At 70.0% G+C, this 15,987-nt stretch overlaps 1 protein-coding gene across 1 annotated transcript in view; it reads left to right on the top strand.

The window, feature by feature from the left end:
* The window catches only part of NOTCH1 (notch receptor 1), a 45,039-nt gene that overhangs the window by 402 nt on the left and 28,650 nt on the right, over positions 1-15,987 (top strand). Inside the window, exon 2 of the mRNA XM_079790235.1 lies at positions 1,574-1,655. Coding sequence (XP_079646361.1) covers positions 1,574-1,655 — 82 coding nt within the window. The remainder of the gene's footprint in view (positions 1-1,573; positions 1,656-15,987) is intronic.

Below are 15,987 nucleotides of genomic sequence, written 5' to 3'. Positions count from 1 at the left end.
TGGCCAGGGTGGGAAGAAAAGGGGACCGGGCGCCCCGGGGCGGGGAAGGGGTGGGAGGGAACCACCGGGGTCTGGGGCTGCGGGAGGAGGGCTGACCCTCCCCCGCGCCGCCGGCCCAGCCGGGATGGACTCGTGCCGCCCGCTCCGGGGCCGGGTTTGGAGTCGGGTTGGGAGCCGGGAGGCCCAGTCCTGGGCTCGCGCCCCCCACTAGCTGCGCGTGGGGCGTCCCGGGCGGCGAACTGCCTACCCCTTTTCGATTTGAATCGAGTCGGTTTTGGTTTCCTGTTGCTTTGGGGCCATTTATCTTTTTTCTCCGTCTCCGGCCCGCGCCAGGGGCGGATGTTGGGGCGCGGAGTCTGGGGTCCGGGTGCCGCATTCGCCTTTGCCGAGCCGCGCGTCCCGGCCGGGAGCGAGGCGTGGTGCGTCGTGGGGCGCGAAGTGGGCCCAGTCGCCAGAGTTCGCGCAAAGCCGGGGACAGGGGCGCGGACCCAGGATCCAAGGGTCCCCGGGCGCCTGGCCGCTCCCCCCCACCTCCCGCCAGTGTCCCCTCCCCGGGCGAGGTCGCTGCCCCTATCCTGGCTCACAGACAGATTTTGGGGGGGCCGGGCGTGGAAGATTCACCTGCTACTGGGGGGACTTTCACTTTGCCGAGTTCAAGTTTGGAGGTCTTGCGGGTGTGGGGAGGGGGCGCTCATTCATTTCTCCACTGCGCTTGGAGGGGGTCCCTGAGGAGTCTCTGGCGATTAATTCAGTTTCCCTAAAAGTTGCAGGAGAGAATTACCCCCCCACTCCCAGAGGGCAGGGCTCCCTGCCCGCCCCGTCCGGCTTCCGCGAGGGGCTTGATTCACACAGCCCCGGTGCGGGGGAGGGAGGGGCCGGATTAATTCCTCTCTTGGCGCTTATGGGGTCTAACTCCTTCCAAACGGGGCATCTTCGTCTTCCCGGGGTGCGTCGGGGGCGCAGCCCTGAAGATGCCCGAGGGAGCAGGTATTGGGTGTCCTCGGAGGCGGGGCCAGGTCCCCAGGGTGAAGTCCTGGTGCCCAGGAGGCGGCCCTGGCACGACAATGGGCTGCTCTGATTCCTCGCCGGCGGCGGGCGCTTTGTTGGCGGGCGGGGTGGCTGGCCTTGCAGCTGTCGCATTTTCCCACGATCGGGGAGCCAAGGGTGGCCACCCCCCAGCCCAGCGCTGCCCCCTCGCAGAACGTGTTTGAACAGCAAGACAATCCTGGTGGCTGGATAGGGGCCCCAGCCCAGCCAGGCTCCCCAGTGGCGACGGGGTGGGGGTGCCGAGTTTGGGACCGTGCCCAGGCCCTCTCCGCCCTCTCCGCTGCTCTCGAGGCGGCGGTTCGGGCCGCCCTGCCCCACGCTCAGCCCCTGGTGCACCTGCCGCACAGCCAGCCGGCTCCCCCGCCCCCCTTTCAGCTCTGGGCAGAACGTGGAAGCCCCTGGGGGTTCATGCAAGGGCTCCCTGGGGCAACCCCGTTATGCAGAAGATGAGGTGAGGGGTGGGCGGGGCGCCGTGGGGTGGGCCCGGGTGCCTGGGAGCTGACCTCTCCTCTTGCCCCCCCCCCAGGCCTGCGGTGCTCCCAGCCCAGCGAGACCTGCTTGAATGGCGGGAAGTGCGAAGTGCTCCCCAACGGCACGGAGGCCTGTGTGTGAGTAGCGCCTGCGCCCGGGACCTGTTGCTTTGTCAGCCGGAGGAGCCCCTGCCTCGGAGGAGGCGGCTGGCCGACCGGCAGGGACAGAACACTAGGCCATTGTCTCCTGGAGATGGCCCAGGAGGCTGGGCGCGGTCACGTGCTACTTTTATTGGACAGAGTCTGGCAATTACTTAATCACCCCAATTATGCTGCGTGTGGAGCCGCTCTGGCCCCTGGAGGGTCCGGCACTCCTTCGCGGGCCACCGGGCTCCTGGGGTGCTAAGTGAGAACTCCCGGGACCCCGTTTCTCCCAAAAGTCCCCGAGAGACGATTGGCCTGCCAGGGAAACTGCGGGCCGTTTATAGAGGGGCCCAGCCCCCACCCGGCCAGCCCAGGAGCACGGGGCAGGTGAGCGCCCGGCTCCGGCTCCTCGGACAGGCTGTGCCTCTCAGCAAGAGATGGACTATTTCAAAGCCAAACCCACCCTCCTGGGCCCAGCTGCTCCTCCGGCCTCAGGTGCGGCCTCAGGTGCGGCCTCAGGTGCGGCCTCAGGTGCGGCCGGGGGATAAACGTTGGAACCAGTGGGTGGTATCGGCCGTGCCCATTTCTTCTGGTTTTGGGGGGGCGGGGGTACCTACTGGACATGTGGTTTCTGTCCTGGCATCTGCAGCTCTAAACCGACCCCCAACCGCCTGGCCTGGCCCCTCACCCTCTGAGTTTTGGGTCCCCCCCCTCCCCCCCCCGTGAAACGAGCATGTGTTGGGGAGGGGGTGCCCGTCTGCCGTCTGTCCGCCTGGGAGTCCCCGTCAGCCTCGGGGATGTTTTCTTGTGTAGCAAGTGCCCTTCAACTTGAATGCATCCCTGATGGGAATAATGAGGAGGCGCTAGCAGGACGGAGGGAGGCCTCCTCCCCCTGGAGGCCGCAGGGGAAGCGGCCGCCATCCCGCCATCCATCCGGTGCGCCCTCATTCCAAGGGCCCAGGGCCCATTCCCCTGACAACCTCGGCCGTGGCCACGACGCAGCCCCTCGCACCCCCCCTGCCCGCACGGAGGCCAATTAGGCGGGCCTGTGGGCAGTTTACCGGACAAAGAGGATTGTGTCTTTGTCAGATGCTAATGAATGCACACTACTTTTTTTTTTCCCTTTTGCTTTTTTTGGGGCCTTTTTTTCTCCCCCCACAGAAGCCTCACCGACGCGTGATGCCCTAAATCTTGCTTCCCTTCATTCAGAGCCGACAGCTGGGGCCCCGTGGAAGTGCAGAGGCTATTGTCGGGGGAGGCGGATTAATGCTGTGTGATTAATTATGCGTGGCTTCCCAGAATGCACAGCTCCTCCCGCCAGCCCGCGCCTGCATGGGGGGGGGGGGTCGGTCTCCATGCTTCTGCAGAGGGTTGGGGGCAGGCAGGAGGGTGCTGAGCCGGGCAGCGTGGGGGCCGGGTCTCCTCAGTGCCACCAGGGAGCAGGGACAGCCTGGCCCGGAGGAAGCCGAGGTCGCCCTCGCCAACACCCGTGCCGCGTGCTGCCCGGGCCAGAACGGGTGCCTTGGGGTACGGCTGCTGCCGCTGCTGCCCGGCCTCAGGATGAGGCATCAGGGACAGAGCGATAGAGCGACGGCCCCTCCTCCCCCCGAGCCTGGCGCCTGGGGAGCCCTGCCAGCCTGAGCCAGGCCGCTGATCAGGGTGCGGGCCTTGTCTGCCCCCGGGCCCGGCGCCCCCTCCTTGGCGGGAAGCCCGCCTCGGTCTGGCCTGGCACTCAGCCGAGCTCGGCCCACAGAGACCCCATTGTGCACACCCCCAGATCCACTCGGAAGATGAGCGGAAGCGGCGTCCTCAGAGGCCCTGCCTCTGGGCGGGGCCGGGTTGGAGGGGAAGGACCAGGCCGGGGTCGGCCGCACCCAGGGCCAGGTGTGCAGAGGCCCAGGTGTGGGCGCACCGTGCGGTTCGGATGTGTCGTGGCCACTCGGGGACAGGGCCCTGGCGCCCTCCGCCTTGGAGGCCTGAGCCTGCCTGCGTGCCCCCACTCCCCGCTGTTCCCTGGAGGCCCCGGCAGGTCTGCGGGTGGAGAGAGGCCCATCCCGTCGGGCCGGGGGGTCGCTGCCCTTGTCCTCCTCGGCGCCAGGGTGCCGGGCAACGGAGCCGCCGACCGGGGCCCCCGGGAAATTCTGACTGTGCCGGTTTACGGACAGCGCGTGGGAAACAGTGGGTCACGGAGCCAGACACGTCCGTACCTGGTGAATCATCCGTCTCCACCCCAAAGAGAGGGAGCCGCCCCCAGAAGCCGCGTCAGGTGGCCCCGGGTGGGAAAGAGTCGCAAGTTGCGCCTTCCCAGGAAGTCTCAGCGGCCCGCGGCGGTGGCCCAGTGCGGAGCCCCCTCTGCACAGCGCTGTGTGCGGTGGAGGCTGGCGGCCGGCGGGCGGCCGAGGGAGGGTCACTGCCCCTCGTAGCCGTCGCTGTAGGTGCTGAGGGGGGTACTGATATGGGCTCCCCCTTTCAGTTTTTAATACATTTGTATTGATATCAGAGAGGAAGGGGGGAGAGAGAGAAACATCAATCATGAGAGAGAACCATTGATCGGCTGCCTCCTGCACATCCCACACTGGGGATCGAGCCTGCAACCAGGGCCTGTGCCCTGCGCGGGCGTCCTGAGGCCCTAGGGGGACCAAGACGCTCCCCTGCTTGTGCGAAAGTCAGGTGATCCCAGCAGCGGGCCAGCCCCGTGCCCAGAGCCTGGGAGGAGCGTCCGGCTGGCGGGCAGGCGGTGGCCTGTAGCTCCGGACCCTCCTGTGTTGGGTCGCAAGGCCAGCCGACCTCAGACCCCATCCGTGACGAGGTCTCACGCTGCATCTCGGGTGGGCGAGGGCGCACGCCACAGGCACCGGGCGGGCCTTTCTCCTTTCGAGCTGACGGCGCTGGTTTCAGGATCCTCCTCCTCCGTGTTGAGTTGGCTAATGAGTTAGTTTGGAGAACCCGAGAGGGGGTGCTTGCCGGGCCGGCCGGCACTGCCTGGGGAGGGGCTCGCGCGGCTGAGGAGTTAGTCGCCCACGATGCTCCATGCAGCTGCCTCGGTGCTCCTTCCGCAGACGCGAGGGGCGCCCGCTGTGTGCTGGGTCTGCTCTGGGCATGGGCACGCGGGCTCAGTTAACAGCCTCTGCCCGCGTGGAGTCCCCTCTCTCGTGTGCGGGCAGGAGAGGCGAGCTCCTGGGCGCGTGACGTCGGGTGGAGGTGAGCGCAGAGGGTGGGGCGGCCCCCAGGGACCCCGCCACCCCGCGTGGCCCAGGCACGGGGAAGTGAGCGAGGCACAGAGAAGCCTGCGCTTGGCCCCAGGGTCACACCGCGCAGGCTGGCGCCGGCCCCGCCTCTTCTTCCCCGGGTGCCTGCCCGCTGCCCCATCCTGCCACGCCGCCCGGGTCCTCCCTGGCCGCCCCTCGAGGAAACAGGGCCGAGACCACGACTTCCCTTTAAGAGAGGAGGTTTGGCGGTGCCGGCAGGAAGTGGCGGGGGTGAGAAGTGACTGGGCCGCCACCTGGCTTCGAGGGACGCGTTCTGCGTGTCTGTCACCTGGTCTGGCTGTTTCCACTGCGTCACTCGCAGTCCTGGGCGAGCGGGGCGGACGGTGGAGGCTCATCCCCGCTCCCGGGCGGCGCGCAGAGGGCCGCTGCGGGACTTCCTGTGTGCCTGGGCCTCCAGGACGGCGGCGCAGGGTTAGAAACACGTGTCCACACAGCGAGAGTCTCGCTGGCTTCCCTGCCGGGAGAGGTGGCGTCCTGGGCCAGGCCCCGCCCCTGAGCGGCAGCCAACGTTCTTTCCATTGACAAGATCACGATCATGTTTTTTAGAAAGAGAAAGAAACCGCTCCTCGCAGGAAGGGGGTGGGGGCAGGGCAAGCAGCTGGCCAGGGCGCCACTCCGGAGGGGGCGCTGGGCCTGGGCGCGAGGGGCGGTCAGGGTTCTGGGACCCAGAAGCTGGGGTGTCAGGGGAGGGGACCCGGGGAGTGACTGCTCCGCTCCCCAAGTGCCAGGCGCAGCCCGAAGGCCCTTGTTCACTGGGCCTTGGCCGGGCAGGCCAGCTGGGCCGAGGGGTCTGGCTGGCCTGGGCTGGAAGGACAGCTTTCCTGTGTCACGTCTCGGCTATAAATAGGGAGAGGACGTGGCTGTTTGCTAAGGTGATTGAGCGTCTGGATGGCTTTCCTCAGTAATGGACGTAGGCGCTCCGAGGCCGCTGCTCCTCCCGGCCCCACAAAACCCCTGGTGGGCGTGCGGTGCAGCGGGCGCCACCTCCGCAGGTGGTGGCTGGCTCTGCCCTTTTATATGCCCAGTTTACAGGTGGGAACACTGAGGCCGGGCTAGGTGGGGCCTGAGGCCAGCGTGGGAGCCTCTGCCTGCCCGGGCAGGCCTGTCCCGAACTTCCCGCCTTCCCGGAGGCTTTAACGAGCGGCTGGCCCGGGGCATCCTGGCTGTGGGTCAGGATGTGTTTGGTCCTGAAGGTTCCCGGCAAGGCGGGGGGTTGGCTGTCTCTAGGGGCCACCTGGAGGGTCCAGACGGTGCGAAGCCAGCCTGGCTGTGGTTTGGGGTGCCCCCCTCGGACCCGCGTCTCCTCCCGGGGCCTCCGTTTCCCCCGCTGAGTGAAGGGCTTGGGGTAGGTGGCCCCGAAGCGCCCCTCCAGCTGCATCCGGCAGGGCCCCGGAACGGGCCTGCAGAGCCCGGGCGTGGCGGGGGGCGGCGCTGTGGGGGCAGAGGTGCCGGGGAGTCGGGCCTGGCCAGGCGGCGAGGCAGGTTCCGCCGGTCTGGGGCCAGCCCGGCCTCTGTTCTCACCACCTGGCCTGCTGGGGGGGCGCACCTGCTGGGAGCAGGCGTGACTGGCAGGTGCCCTGGGGAGGGCGGGCCAGCGGAGGGGTGGCCTTCTCCTCCTGGCACCCCCACCGGGCCGTGCCCTGCCCCACCCGTCCTCGCGACTGGGTCCGGGGAGAAGGGAGGTACTCACAGGTATCTCGGTGGTCAAGTGCACGTATACGTTTTGCCGTTTCAGCTGCTTACAGGGTACCACTCAGTGGCCGTTTAGTATGTTCACGGGTGTGCAGCCATCACCATTACGTAGTTAGTTCCGGAACTTTCCTTATGCCAGACAGACCTCATGCCCACCAGGCAGGCACTCCCGCCCCCGCCCTGGCCCCTGGCCCCTGGCCCCTGGCCTCCGGCAAGCATTCCTGCTTTCTCCCCCGGGTGCGTGTTCTGGACGGCTCTCCGGGTGGCTCACACACGCCGCGGTTCGTGTCCGCTCCTCACCCGCCGGGGTCCCGGGCTCACCCTCGCTGCAGCTGTGGCAGGTCAGGGCTTCCCTCCCGGAGCACCGGCTCCTGCCCGCCTACACCCTCCTGAGAGCGGCGGGTGCGGGACCGGCGTCGAGGCCTGTACCGGCTTTGACGTGAGTCCAGGGGAGGCGGGTGGTGGGGGCGGCCGGTGTCTGGAAGGCTTCCTGGGAGAATCGGTGCTCATTCCTGGCCTGGGTGGCCGCCTCCCAGCGGGCACGGAGCCCCTGAGCGGGGCCTGTGTCCTGGGCGTCAGCTCGGCCGTGCCTGTGGCTCCCTGTGTGCTCAGGGCCCCACGCCAGCTCGAGGGCGTGAGGCCGGTGGGAGGTGGGAGCTGGCCCCCTATGCTCGGACATAGATGGGGCCCTCTCCACACTGCCCTCCGGCTTTGGGGGCTCCCGTCTCCTGCAGACACCGGAGCGGTCTGGGGACCTTGACGTGGTCGCTCTGGTCAGGCACGGGTGCATGTTAGCATCCATCCCCGGGGTGGGGCCTCGACGGTCCCCTCATCATACGTTGCTTTCTGTGCACCTGGGAGACCCATGGAATTCTGGGAGCAGAAACCCCTCCCGATGTTTCACCCCCGAGTGGTCCCTTCTTGCTGCGGGTCCCCCCTCGCCCCCCCCCCCCCGCACCCGCTGCCCCTGGGACAGAAGCATTCTGGGAAAAGTGGCCCCCTCCCTCTCCTCCACGCCCCCCATGCTCAGGGGCCGGGACCTGGAGACTGTGACTTCCCAGGGGAGGAGTGAAGCGTTGCCCTCGCCCCGATGCGGAGCTGCTGCTTTGAGTGGGTGCTGCCCGTCGGGTGGGTGTGGGCACCCCCCAGGGTGTGCAGCCATCACACACCTCTCCTGCTTAAAGGGGCTCCTGAGCTGGGGCTGGTGGGAGCCTCCCTCCCCTGAGCAGCAGCGGCGGCCTCTGGGGCTCGGGGTGTCCTGGGAGGAGCCCCTGGGGTCCGGGCGGGCTCCCCCGTGGCTGTTCGGGTGCTGCCTCCTCGCTCACGGGTCCAGGGCTCACCTGTGGCAGGGCCTTGGGGGGGCCGGGGGGACTCACACACAGCTGCCAGGCCCCGCCTGGCCTCGGCCTGGGGGTCTTGGGATCGGGCAGGCCCAGATGCTGCTGTCCCCAGGGGAGGCCCCGACCGCCAGGCACTGGGGGCTCACCTGGCCACCTGCACGGGGCTGATGGGGACAGGGGGGGACAGGGGGGGCCGGGGCTCAGAGGGAGCTGCTCGCCAGTGGGCGGTCCATCAGGCTGAGCCCAGGCTGGTCATGAAGCTTCTCAGCACACGCGTGGCCACGGTCACGCCCGCAGTGATGGGGGGGGGGTGTCCCTGGCGGCTGCTCGCCCTGCCCCTGGGCTGGGTGACGGTGTGTGTCTCTGAAGTGCGTGCTTTGCTGGTTCTTTAAGCTGCGTAAAAACTGGTCCCCTTGTCACTCTGTTGACACCCCAAAGGCAGCCTCCCTGCCCAGGCTTGCAGGTCCCCGTCATAGGTCATAGTTCATAGGCCATAGGTCACAGGCCATAGGTCACAGGCTGGGCCTGAGGCAGTAGTTTGGCTCCTGAGTCACAGCTGAGCCACAGGCCCTGCCCTGGGCCAGGGGGTGGGGCCTCTAGACCTCCTGAGGGCCTGGAGCTCCTGAGCGGCTCAGCGGGCGCCCGGGAGGTGCTGTCGCCCCATTTTTGCAGCAGACACGCCCCTGCCCGCTCTCCAGGCCACGGGGGGGGGGGGGGGGGGAGAGGGGGGGCAGGGCTGCTGCGGGGGGATGCGGGGAGAAGGGGAGAAGGGGAGATGGGGAGCGGCCTCGGGAGGAAGGTCTGTCCCTGTCTGAGCAGCAGGACGGGACGGCCGTGGGCTGGGCCCGCCTCCCACCATTTCCTCCGGGTGTGGGCTGCTGGTGAGTGGAAGCGGCAGTGACTGGAAATGAGAGCGGTTTGGGGGAGAAGCCAGCGTTCTGAGCGTGTTTTCCCTGACGGCTTTTCAGTAAGAGGCACCGGCTGGGGCCGGGAGGGTGCCCAGGCCCGCGGGGAGCGCAGGGGGGGCCGCGGCCGCGCTTCCGCCCCTCGGGGCCTCTGCCTCTTCCTCCTCCCACGGAAGCCGGGTGACGTGACCGCTCTGGGCCTCTGGTTCCACCCGAAGGCACCCCCCCTCCCCCGCCGTGGCCCTCCCGGGGTGGCCCAGGGGTCAGGACGAGGGAGGCCTCAGCCGCCTGGTTGAGAGCCCGTGACACGGCGTGAGCTGTGCCCAGGTGGCACGGGTGGCAGGGGCTCAGGCCTCGGTGCGCCCGGCACCCAGGTCTGGCGCGGCACAGGAGCTGGGCAGGTGTCTGGCGAGCACACCTGGGCCCGGGCAGTGATGGGGGCTGCCGCGCTGGGAGGCCTGGCTGCCGGCTACAGGGAGACGCGTCCTGGCCGGTCGTGTGTCTGGGCTCCCCGTTACCGGGCACCACTCCGCTGGCCCGGGGGTGCTGCCGTCGATGACACAGGCCCTGGCACCACCCTGCCTCCCACGCGTGGGGGGCGTGACCTCTCTGAGCGCCCCTCCTCCTGGGAGGACGGTGCCCCCACATGGGAAGCACCCCTCGGTGCAGAGCGCAGCCTCCCTGCCTGTGTTACTGCGGACTCACCCGGGCTGTGGAGGGAGATGGGTGGTCCCCTGAGCCCCCCTCCTGGTCTCCCGAGCAGCCTCCAAGTTCTACTCCCAGAGCCCGTTCCTGCCTCATGGGCTCCTCCAGGGGCCGGACCGCTGCTGGCTTAGGGCAAGGTCATGCAAGGGCACAGGGCCGGGGCCTTTCTGCTTTCCCCAATGGAAGCCCCGCCCCAGAGCCCTCCACCCAGGCCAACTGGCCCAGCCCCCAGTGTCCCCAGGGTGTGACCTGTAGGCCTCCCTCAGCGGGCCCACCCTGGCCTGGGTGCAGGTAGCTGCCTGTCTCCCAGCCTTGGCTGTGTCCCCAGGCACCTTGGGGGCTGTGCTGGGCTTGGGGTGAGATGGGGGGGTGGACAGCCAGGGGCGCAGTGGGCCACATGCAGGCCGGGCCGGGGCCGGGAGCCTGGTGGTCTGCCGAGCAGGGGCTGGGGCTGGGGAGCGCTGGGCTGATGTGAACGGGGAGAGAAGGCCAGAGGGAAAAGGGGGCTGGGGACCCCAAGGGGTGTGCGTGACGGGCACCACCACGGAAGCCGGTGCCTCACACTGTGGCTTCCTCGGGGGCAGCCCCGGCCGGCCCTGCCAGGGTCCCGCTGCCCAACGACAAGGGTGTCCTGGGGGCGGGGGAGGAATGCCCAGCGGCCATTAGCTGCGGGCTCCGGGCCCTCGTCCCCAGGGCCAGCGGGCGGGGACAGGTGTCCAGCGCTGGTGTGACCGACCCTCCTGCTGGCCAGAAGGGGTGCGGAGGAGCTGGGGCCCCTCGAAGCCGGCCGGAGGCGCCCCCATGCCCAGGCCTCTCACCCAGAACACCCCCAGCCAGGTTTTGTGTCTCCGCCAAGCTGTGAGGATGTAAGAACGAAGGCATTGTCTGCTCGCCCCCCGGCCGGTCCCCGGGACCAGGGGGTCCGGGGAGAGATGCAGGCACACCCTCCCTGTGCCCACGACTCCGGCCGAGCTGCCCCGGGGGCGGCCCTGTTCCCACTATCCAGTCCCCTCCCCCAGCCTCATTCACGCCCCTCGGAGTCTGGCCACCGCAGGGGCGAGGAGGGCTGAGATGCACTCCTGGGCGTAACCTGCGTGAGCCCCGTGTTCTCGTCGGGAACGCCCCGGCCTGCACCTGCGGGACGGCTGCAAGGTTCCGACGGGAAGTGCGGGGGGGGGGGTGGGCCTCCCTCTCCTCGTCCTGGGACTGCGATGAGGGGGTCCTTGCTGCCTCCCCTGAGGTCTCAGGACACTGAACCCAGAGCCAGGGCTGCCCCCAGGGCCCGCCGGCGCGGCTGGGGAGCACAGCGCCTCCCCCAGCCCTGGCATCTCCCCGGGAGCAGAGGCCGGAAACGGCCGGGATCGGGCTGGCTTTGGCGCGGAGCTCAGCCGGCGGTTGCTGACTTAATTAATCGAGTTTGGGATTAAGTCCTCCTGCGCGCCCGCCTCAGCGCCATCGATCCTGCGCGGCACCGGGCGCGCCTGTGGGGGGCAGAGGCCCGGGCCGCGCTGGGGGCTCTGCGGGCTCGTCCGCGTGGGCCTCACGGGCCGTCTGGGGTGCGGGGTGTCCAGGAGAGCCCAGGGGAGGACCCACACCCCAACCTTGTCTCCAGCTTGGGGCTCCGTCTTTCGGGGACCAGGTGGGAAGCGCCTCCACCACAGCGCTTTGTGGGAGCCCTGGCCTGTGCTCTGGCCGCGGCAGCTGGGCCGTGTCCGGGAAGCCGCCTGACCTCTGCCCTGGCCTTTCCGCCCCTTCCCACTTCCCACGTCCAGCGGGAGGCGCGGGGACAATAGGGGGGGCATTGTGTTCCCCGTGGTGGGAACGCTCACTTCCGGGGAGGACGGCTCCGGCCCCCACACAAAGGGCTTCCCCGGAGCCAGGACGGAAGACACGCTTTTCCTGCTCTTCCTCCTCCCAGCGCCTTTCAAACCCCGAAGGCGCAGCTTGGGAGACAGACTCCGGGCGGGAGCCCAGGGCCCCGAGCAGCTGTTCGGGCCGGAAAGCAGGGCCCACAGGCGCCCTCTGCACCCCCTCACCCCCACCCCCACCCCCGCTGCCATTCTGCTCTGAGGGCGACTGATGTTTGGGGTTGGGGTCTGTCAGCATCAGACCTGGCTGCCCCTCTCCTGCTCCCTGGGCCCTGGAGCCCCGGCCTTGCTGGGCTGCCCCAGACGCACCCCTGACCCCCACCCTGAGCCCCTGACTGCCTGTGGGCGGGGAAGGAAGGGCTGGGAGCAGGAAGGATAGGAGGGAGGAGGTCCCGGGATCCTGGGAGCAGGTCACCGGTGAGGCAGGTGGGGCAGGTGTCTGCAGGTTTGAAAGGGACCTGGGACTCCCGTGCTGTGGCTCCTTGTCCCGGGGGCTGGGGGGGGAGGGGAGGGGAGGGGAGCAGTTCCCTGGCACCATTCGCCCAGGTCTCAGGGCTCCCTGGGGCTTCCTCCCGAGGAGCTGAGCTGCCCCTGGTTCCCAGGGGGAAAGGACGCGGGGGGGGGGGGCCGGGGGGGGCAGAGGCCCCGAGCCCCGCCAGCCTGCCCTCGGCAGTCATGCTTCCTGGGAGGCGGGAGGTCTGCACGCCCAGCCTCACCAGCAGTGGGCCCTGCACTGGTTGGAGCGCACAGAGCCCGGCCCAAGCACCCGGACTCCTCCTGGGAGGGGAGGCGGTGCGGGGGGGGGGGGGGGGGGCTGAGGGAGCGTGGGGGGTGGGAGGGGAGGCGGTGCGGGGGGGGGGGGGGCTGAGGGAACGTGAGGGGAGGCGGTGCAGGGGGGGGCTGAGGGAGCGTGGGGGGTGGGAGGGGAGGCTGTGCGGGGGGGGGGGGGCTGAGGGAGCGTGGGGGGGTGGGAGGGGCCTCTGGCTGCGGGAAAGGCCCCTGAGTGCCATCAGGGTGACTCGCCTTCGAGGAGGCGGGAGGTGGGCTGAGGGGGCGGCCTGGGGACGGCAGGGGGTGGAGTCCCGCCCTCCCCGCTGCACCTGGGCGGTCCTGCTGGTGAAGGACAGGCGGCTCCTTTCCCAGGTGCCCGTGCGGGCGCTCGGCTGGGTGCGCAGGGGCCGGGGACCGCGGGGCTGTCCCTCACCGCGTCGGGGGAGACTCGGCCGCTGCCCACCTTTGGGGGGAGGCCCCGGGCCCTGCAGACGTGGCCTCTAGCCAGCAAACTGCTGCTGCGGGTCCTGGGCCCCAGGCAGGGCGGCCTCGGTGCCAGGAAAGCCCTTGGCCCCCCACGGTGTTGCCCTGGCGGAACGGCACGTCAGCGCCCATCGGGGGAGCCCCCAGGAGCCACCGCCCCGGGTCCCGGGTCCTGCTGGGGAGGCGCCCACCGGGCGGGGCCGGGCCCCTGGACCACACGCTCCCTGAGGGCGAGCTGAGCCTCTGGGCTCCCCCCCCCCCTTAGTGGCTCCCCCTTTGCTGCTGGTTGGGTGGAGGGAGCTGTCATCTGTCCCCTGGGGGTGGCAGATGGCCTCTCGCTTCGAAAGGAAAACAGCACAATTTAGAATTAGTCCCGGGTGAAAGGTCGCGGCAACATCTGCCTCCGGAGGCTTTCTGGGGTCGCATTTCTGTGGATGCGGAGTGGGGGGGGGGGCTGCAACAAAGCGCAGCGGCGGCGGGACAACAGGCCGCAGCCATTTGGCGCTCTCTGGGCGGGCGGGAGGCGCTGCCGGGAGCCGGTCCCCGGGCCCCCGGCCCCACCTGTCACTCACCTGCTGCCGCCAGGGGACGGAGAGAAGGCGAGTGGAGGAGCAGACGCCGGGGTGACCCCCTTCAGGAGGGAGCCAGGGAGGCACAGCCGTGCGGGGCCACCCAGGGGGCCAGGGCGCCGGGAGCTGGGCGGTGCGTGGACGGCCGTTCTCCAGGCGTCTGTCCCGAGGGAGAGGCCGGGCCCGCAGGAGCCGGGACTCTGGGAAGCCCCGAATCCAGGCAAACATTGGGTGCGACTTCCCTCGCCAACCCGGGCAGCTGTCCCCACACACACACTGACCCGCTAGACGGGATGGCCACAGGGTCTGTGTAGTCCCTCCCACGCTATACATACACATACATGTATTGATTTCAGAGAGGAAGGGGGAGGGGGAGAGAAACTTCAACGAGCGGAACGTCGTGGATCGGCCGCCCCCTGCACGCCTCCTCCTGGGGATGGAGCTCACAACCCGGGCCTGTGTCCTGACCGGGAATCGAACCGGGACCTCCTGGTTCATAGGTCGGCGCTCACCCGCTGAGCCACCTTCTTGGGGAAGTCTGGTCGCTGGGCGACAGGTGTCTGCCCCTGGGAAGATCGGCGTTGACCAGGCTGGGAGACAGGTGCGGGGGAGAGAGGTGCGGGGCTGGAGGCCACCTGGAGCCGGGCCGAGGGGTCAGGCAGGGGCGGCCTCGGGACTCGCCAGGCCCAGACCTGCCCACCTGGCGTCCTCCCTCCCTGGCTGCACCTGGAGCCCACCCCTCCCCCACAAAGCACCTGCCTCAGCTCCTGCCCCACCCCCAGGGCTGCTCCTCCCGGTGGCCCTGCCCGTCCCATAGCTGGGGTGCGGGTGCGGGTGGCGGCCGTGCCAGGCCCAGCCCCAGGACGGGCAGCATGCCTTCACAGCGCGTCCACCAGGCTGGGCGGGAGCAGAGACAATGGGCCCTCTCAGCTGCTGTTCCCCAAGGAGGAGCCTCCTGCTCCCGCCCGCCCGCCCGCCCGCCCGGGAGCAGCTGCCGCCCGCGTCCCTGCCACAGGCACACCTGCTCCCCGCCGCTTTGTCCCCTGCCGACGCCGGACACTGGGCGCATTTCCCTCCCGCCAGCCCAGCCTCATACAGGCCGGCCGTGCTGAGCCCGGGCTGACGGGTTCTCCCGGCCTCCACGCGGGGTCCCCGTTCAGGAGGGCCGAGGGGGGTGTTCCCGGGGACGCTGCCCCAGGGCTCCAGGGTTCAGTCCTATCTGGGCAGGGCTTTCTGGTCCATGTGGGGGACACCCGGTGTCCAGACACATTAGGGTGCTGAGCGGGGGGTGCTGTGGTGGCAGGGTCCCCGCGGTGCCCCCGGGACCAGGGACAGGCCTCGCCCACAAAATGTAGGGCACCGGCAGCCTTGCCTCCCCTTCAGCTGGTGGGGCAGAGAGGGGGGGGTGGGACCGGGCCGCTCCCACCCCGCTGTGACGGGCAGTGGCCTCTGTCCGGCACCCGCCGCTGCCCACTCTGCCGGCCGCTGGGAAAGAAAAAAGAGCCTTTCTCCCAGTGGGAGCGGCAGCCAGCTCCGCCTGACAATGGAGGCATTGAAGGGCTGGGGGAGGGGCTGCCTCTCCCCCCCCCCCCCCCCATTCCCCGTTCCCCGTTCCCAGTGAGCTGAGGCCAGGGCCGTGGCCTGTAACTGGATCCACACACAGGGGGGCCCCAGCCGCCTTCCCGGACCTGGGGAGTGAGGCCTTGGGGAGCCCCGGGCACTGAGGCCTTGGGGAGCCCCGGTCAGTGAGGCCGTGGGGAGCCCCGGGCACTGAGGCCTTGGGGAGCCCCGGTCAGTGAGGCCGTGGGGAGCCCCGGGGAGTGAGGCCGTGGGGAGCCCCGGGCACTGAGGCCGTGGGGAGCCCCGGGCACTGAGGCCGTGGGGAGCCCCGGGCACTGAGGCCGTGGGGAGCCCCGGGCACTGAGGCCTTGGGGAGCCCCGGGCACTGAGGCCGTGGGGAGCCCCGGGCACTGAGGCCGTGGGGAGCCCCGGGCACTGAGGCCGTGGGGAGCCCCGGGGAGTGAGGCCGTGGGGAGCCCCGGGGAGTGAGGCCGTGGGGAGCCCCAGCACTGGCCGGCGTCTGCCCGGGGCCCAGGCTGAGTGGCTCGCAACCCCCCTCACCCCCCGCAGGGGCAGCTGTTTCTCTAAGCCAGTTGGTTGGGGACTTTTGGCTTCTGGCAACAGATGGTGGGCCGAGTGGCCATTTTGCGTCCTCCCCGTCCGCCCTGCCCAAGCCCAAGCCACGGCCACAGAGAAAAGCCTTCGGGGAGACAGGCCTCCCAGGCCTCGGGGACAGGGAGCAGCCCAGCTGCTGAGAAAGCTCAGACCCCGGCCCTCCCCCCGCCCCCGCTGCCCTCAGGCTGGGCCTTCTCCTGGGGGGACCGGGAGGGGGGGAGGGCTGGACCCCGGCACATAACGGTGGCCCCAGCTCCAGGGGCGGTGCCAGGGCAGCCCTTCGGCGGGGCTCTGGAAGGCGACGGTTCATGCCCAGGAGCATCGAGGCCCCGGTTTATCCAGGGGACCCCTGGCTCCCCGCCAGCTCCCCCGCACCCCCCCCCCCCCAGTGCCCGGAGCTGTGGGTGCAGCCAGGGGGCCACTTTCCCAGGCGCCGCGGGCACTCGTTCTGCCTCAGAGGCTCTGCCCCTGGGAAGGGCGACGCCTGGCTGGTCCCAGCGCCGCTGGGCTTCCCGCCGGAGCGAGGCCCGAGGTGCCCTTGGCGGGGGG

Source organism: Cnephaeus nilssonii (genome assembly GCF_951640355.1).
Source record: "Cnephaeus nilssonii genome assembly, chromosome: 14".
Taxonomy (NCBI): Eukaryota; Metazoa; Chordata; class Mammalia; order Chiroptera; family Vespertilionidae; genus Cnephaeus; species Cnephaeus nilssonii.
The sequence above is the reverse complement of the archived record's forward strand: the minus strand, read 5'-3'. Positions and strand labels throughout refer to the sequence as shown.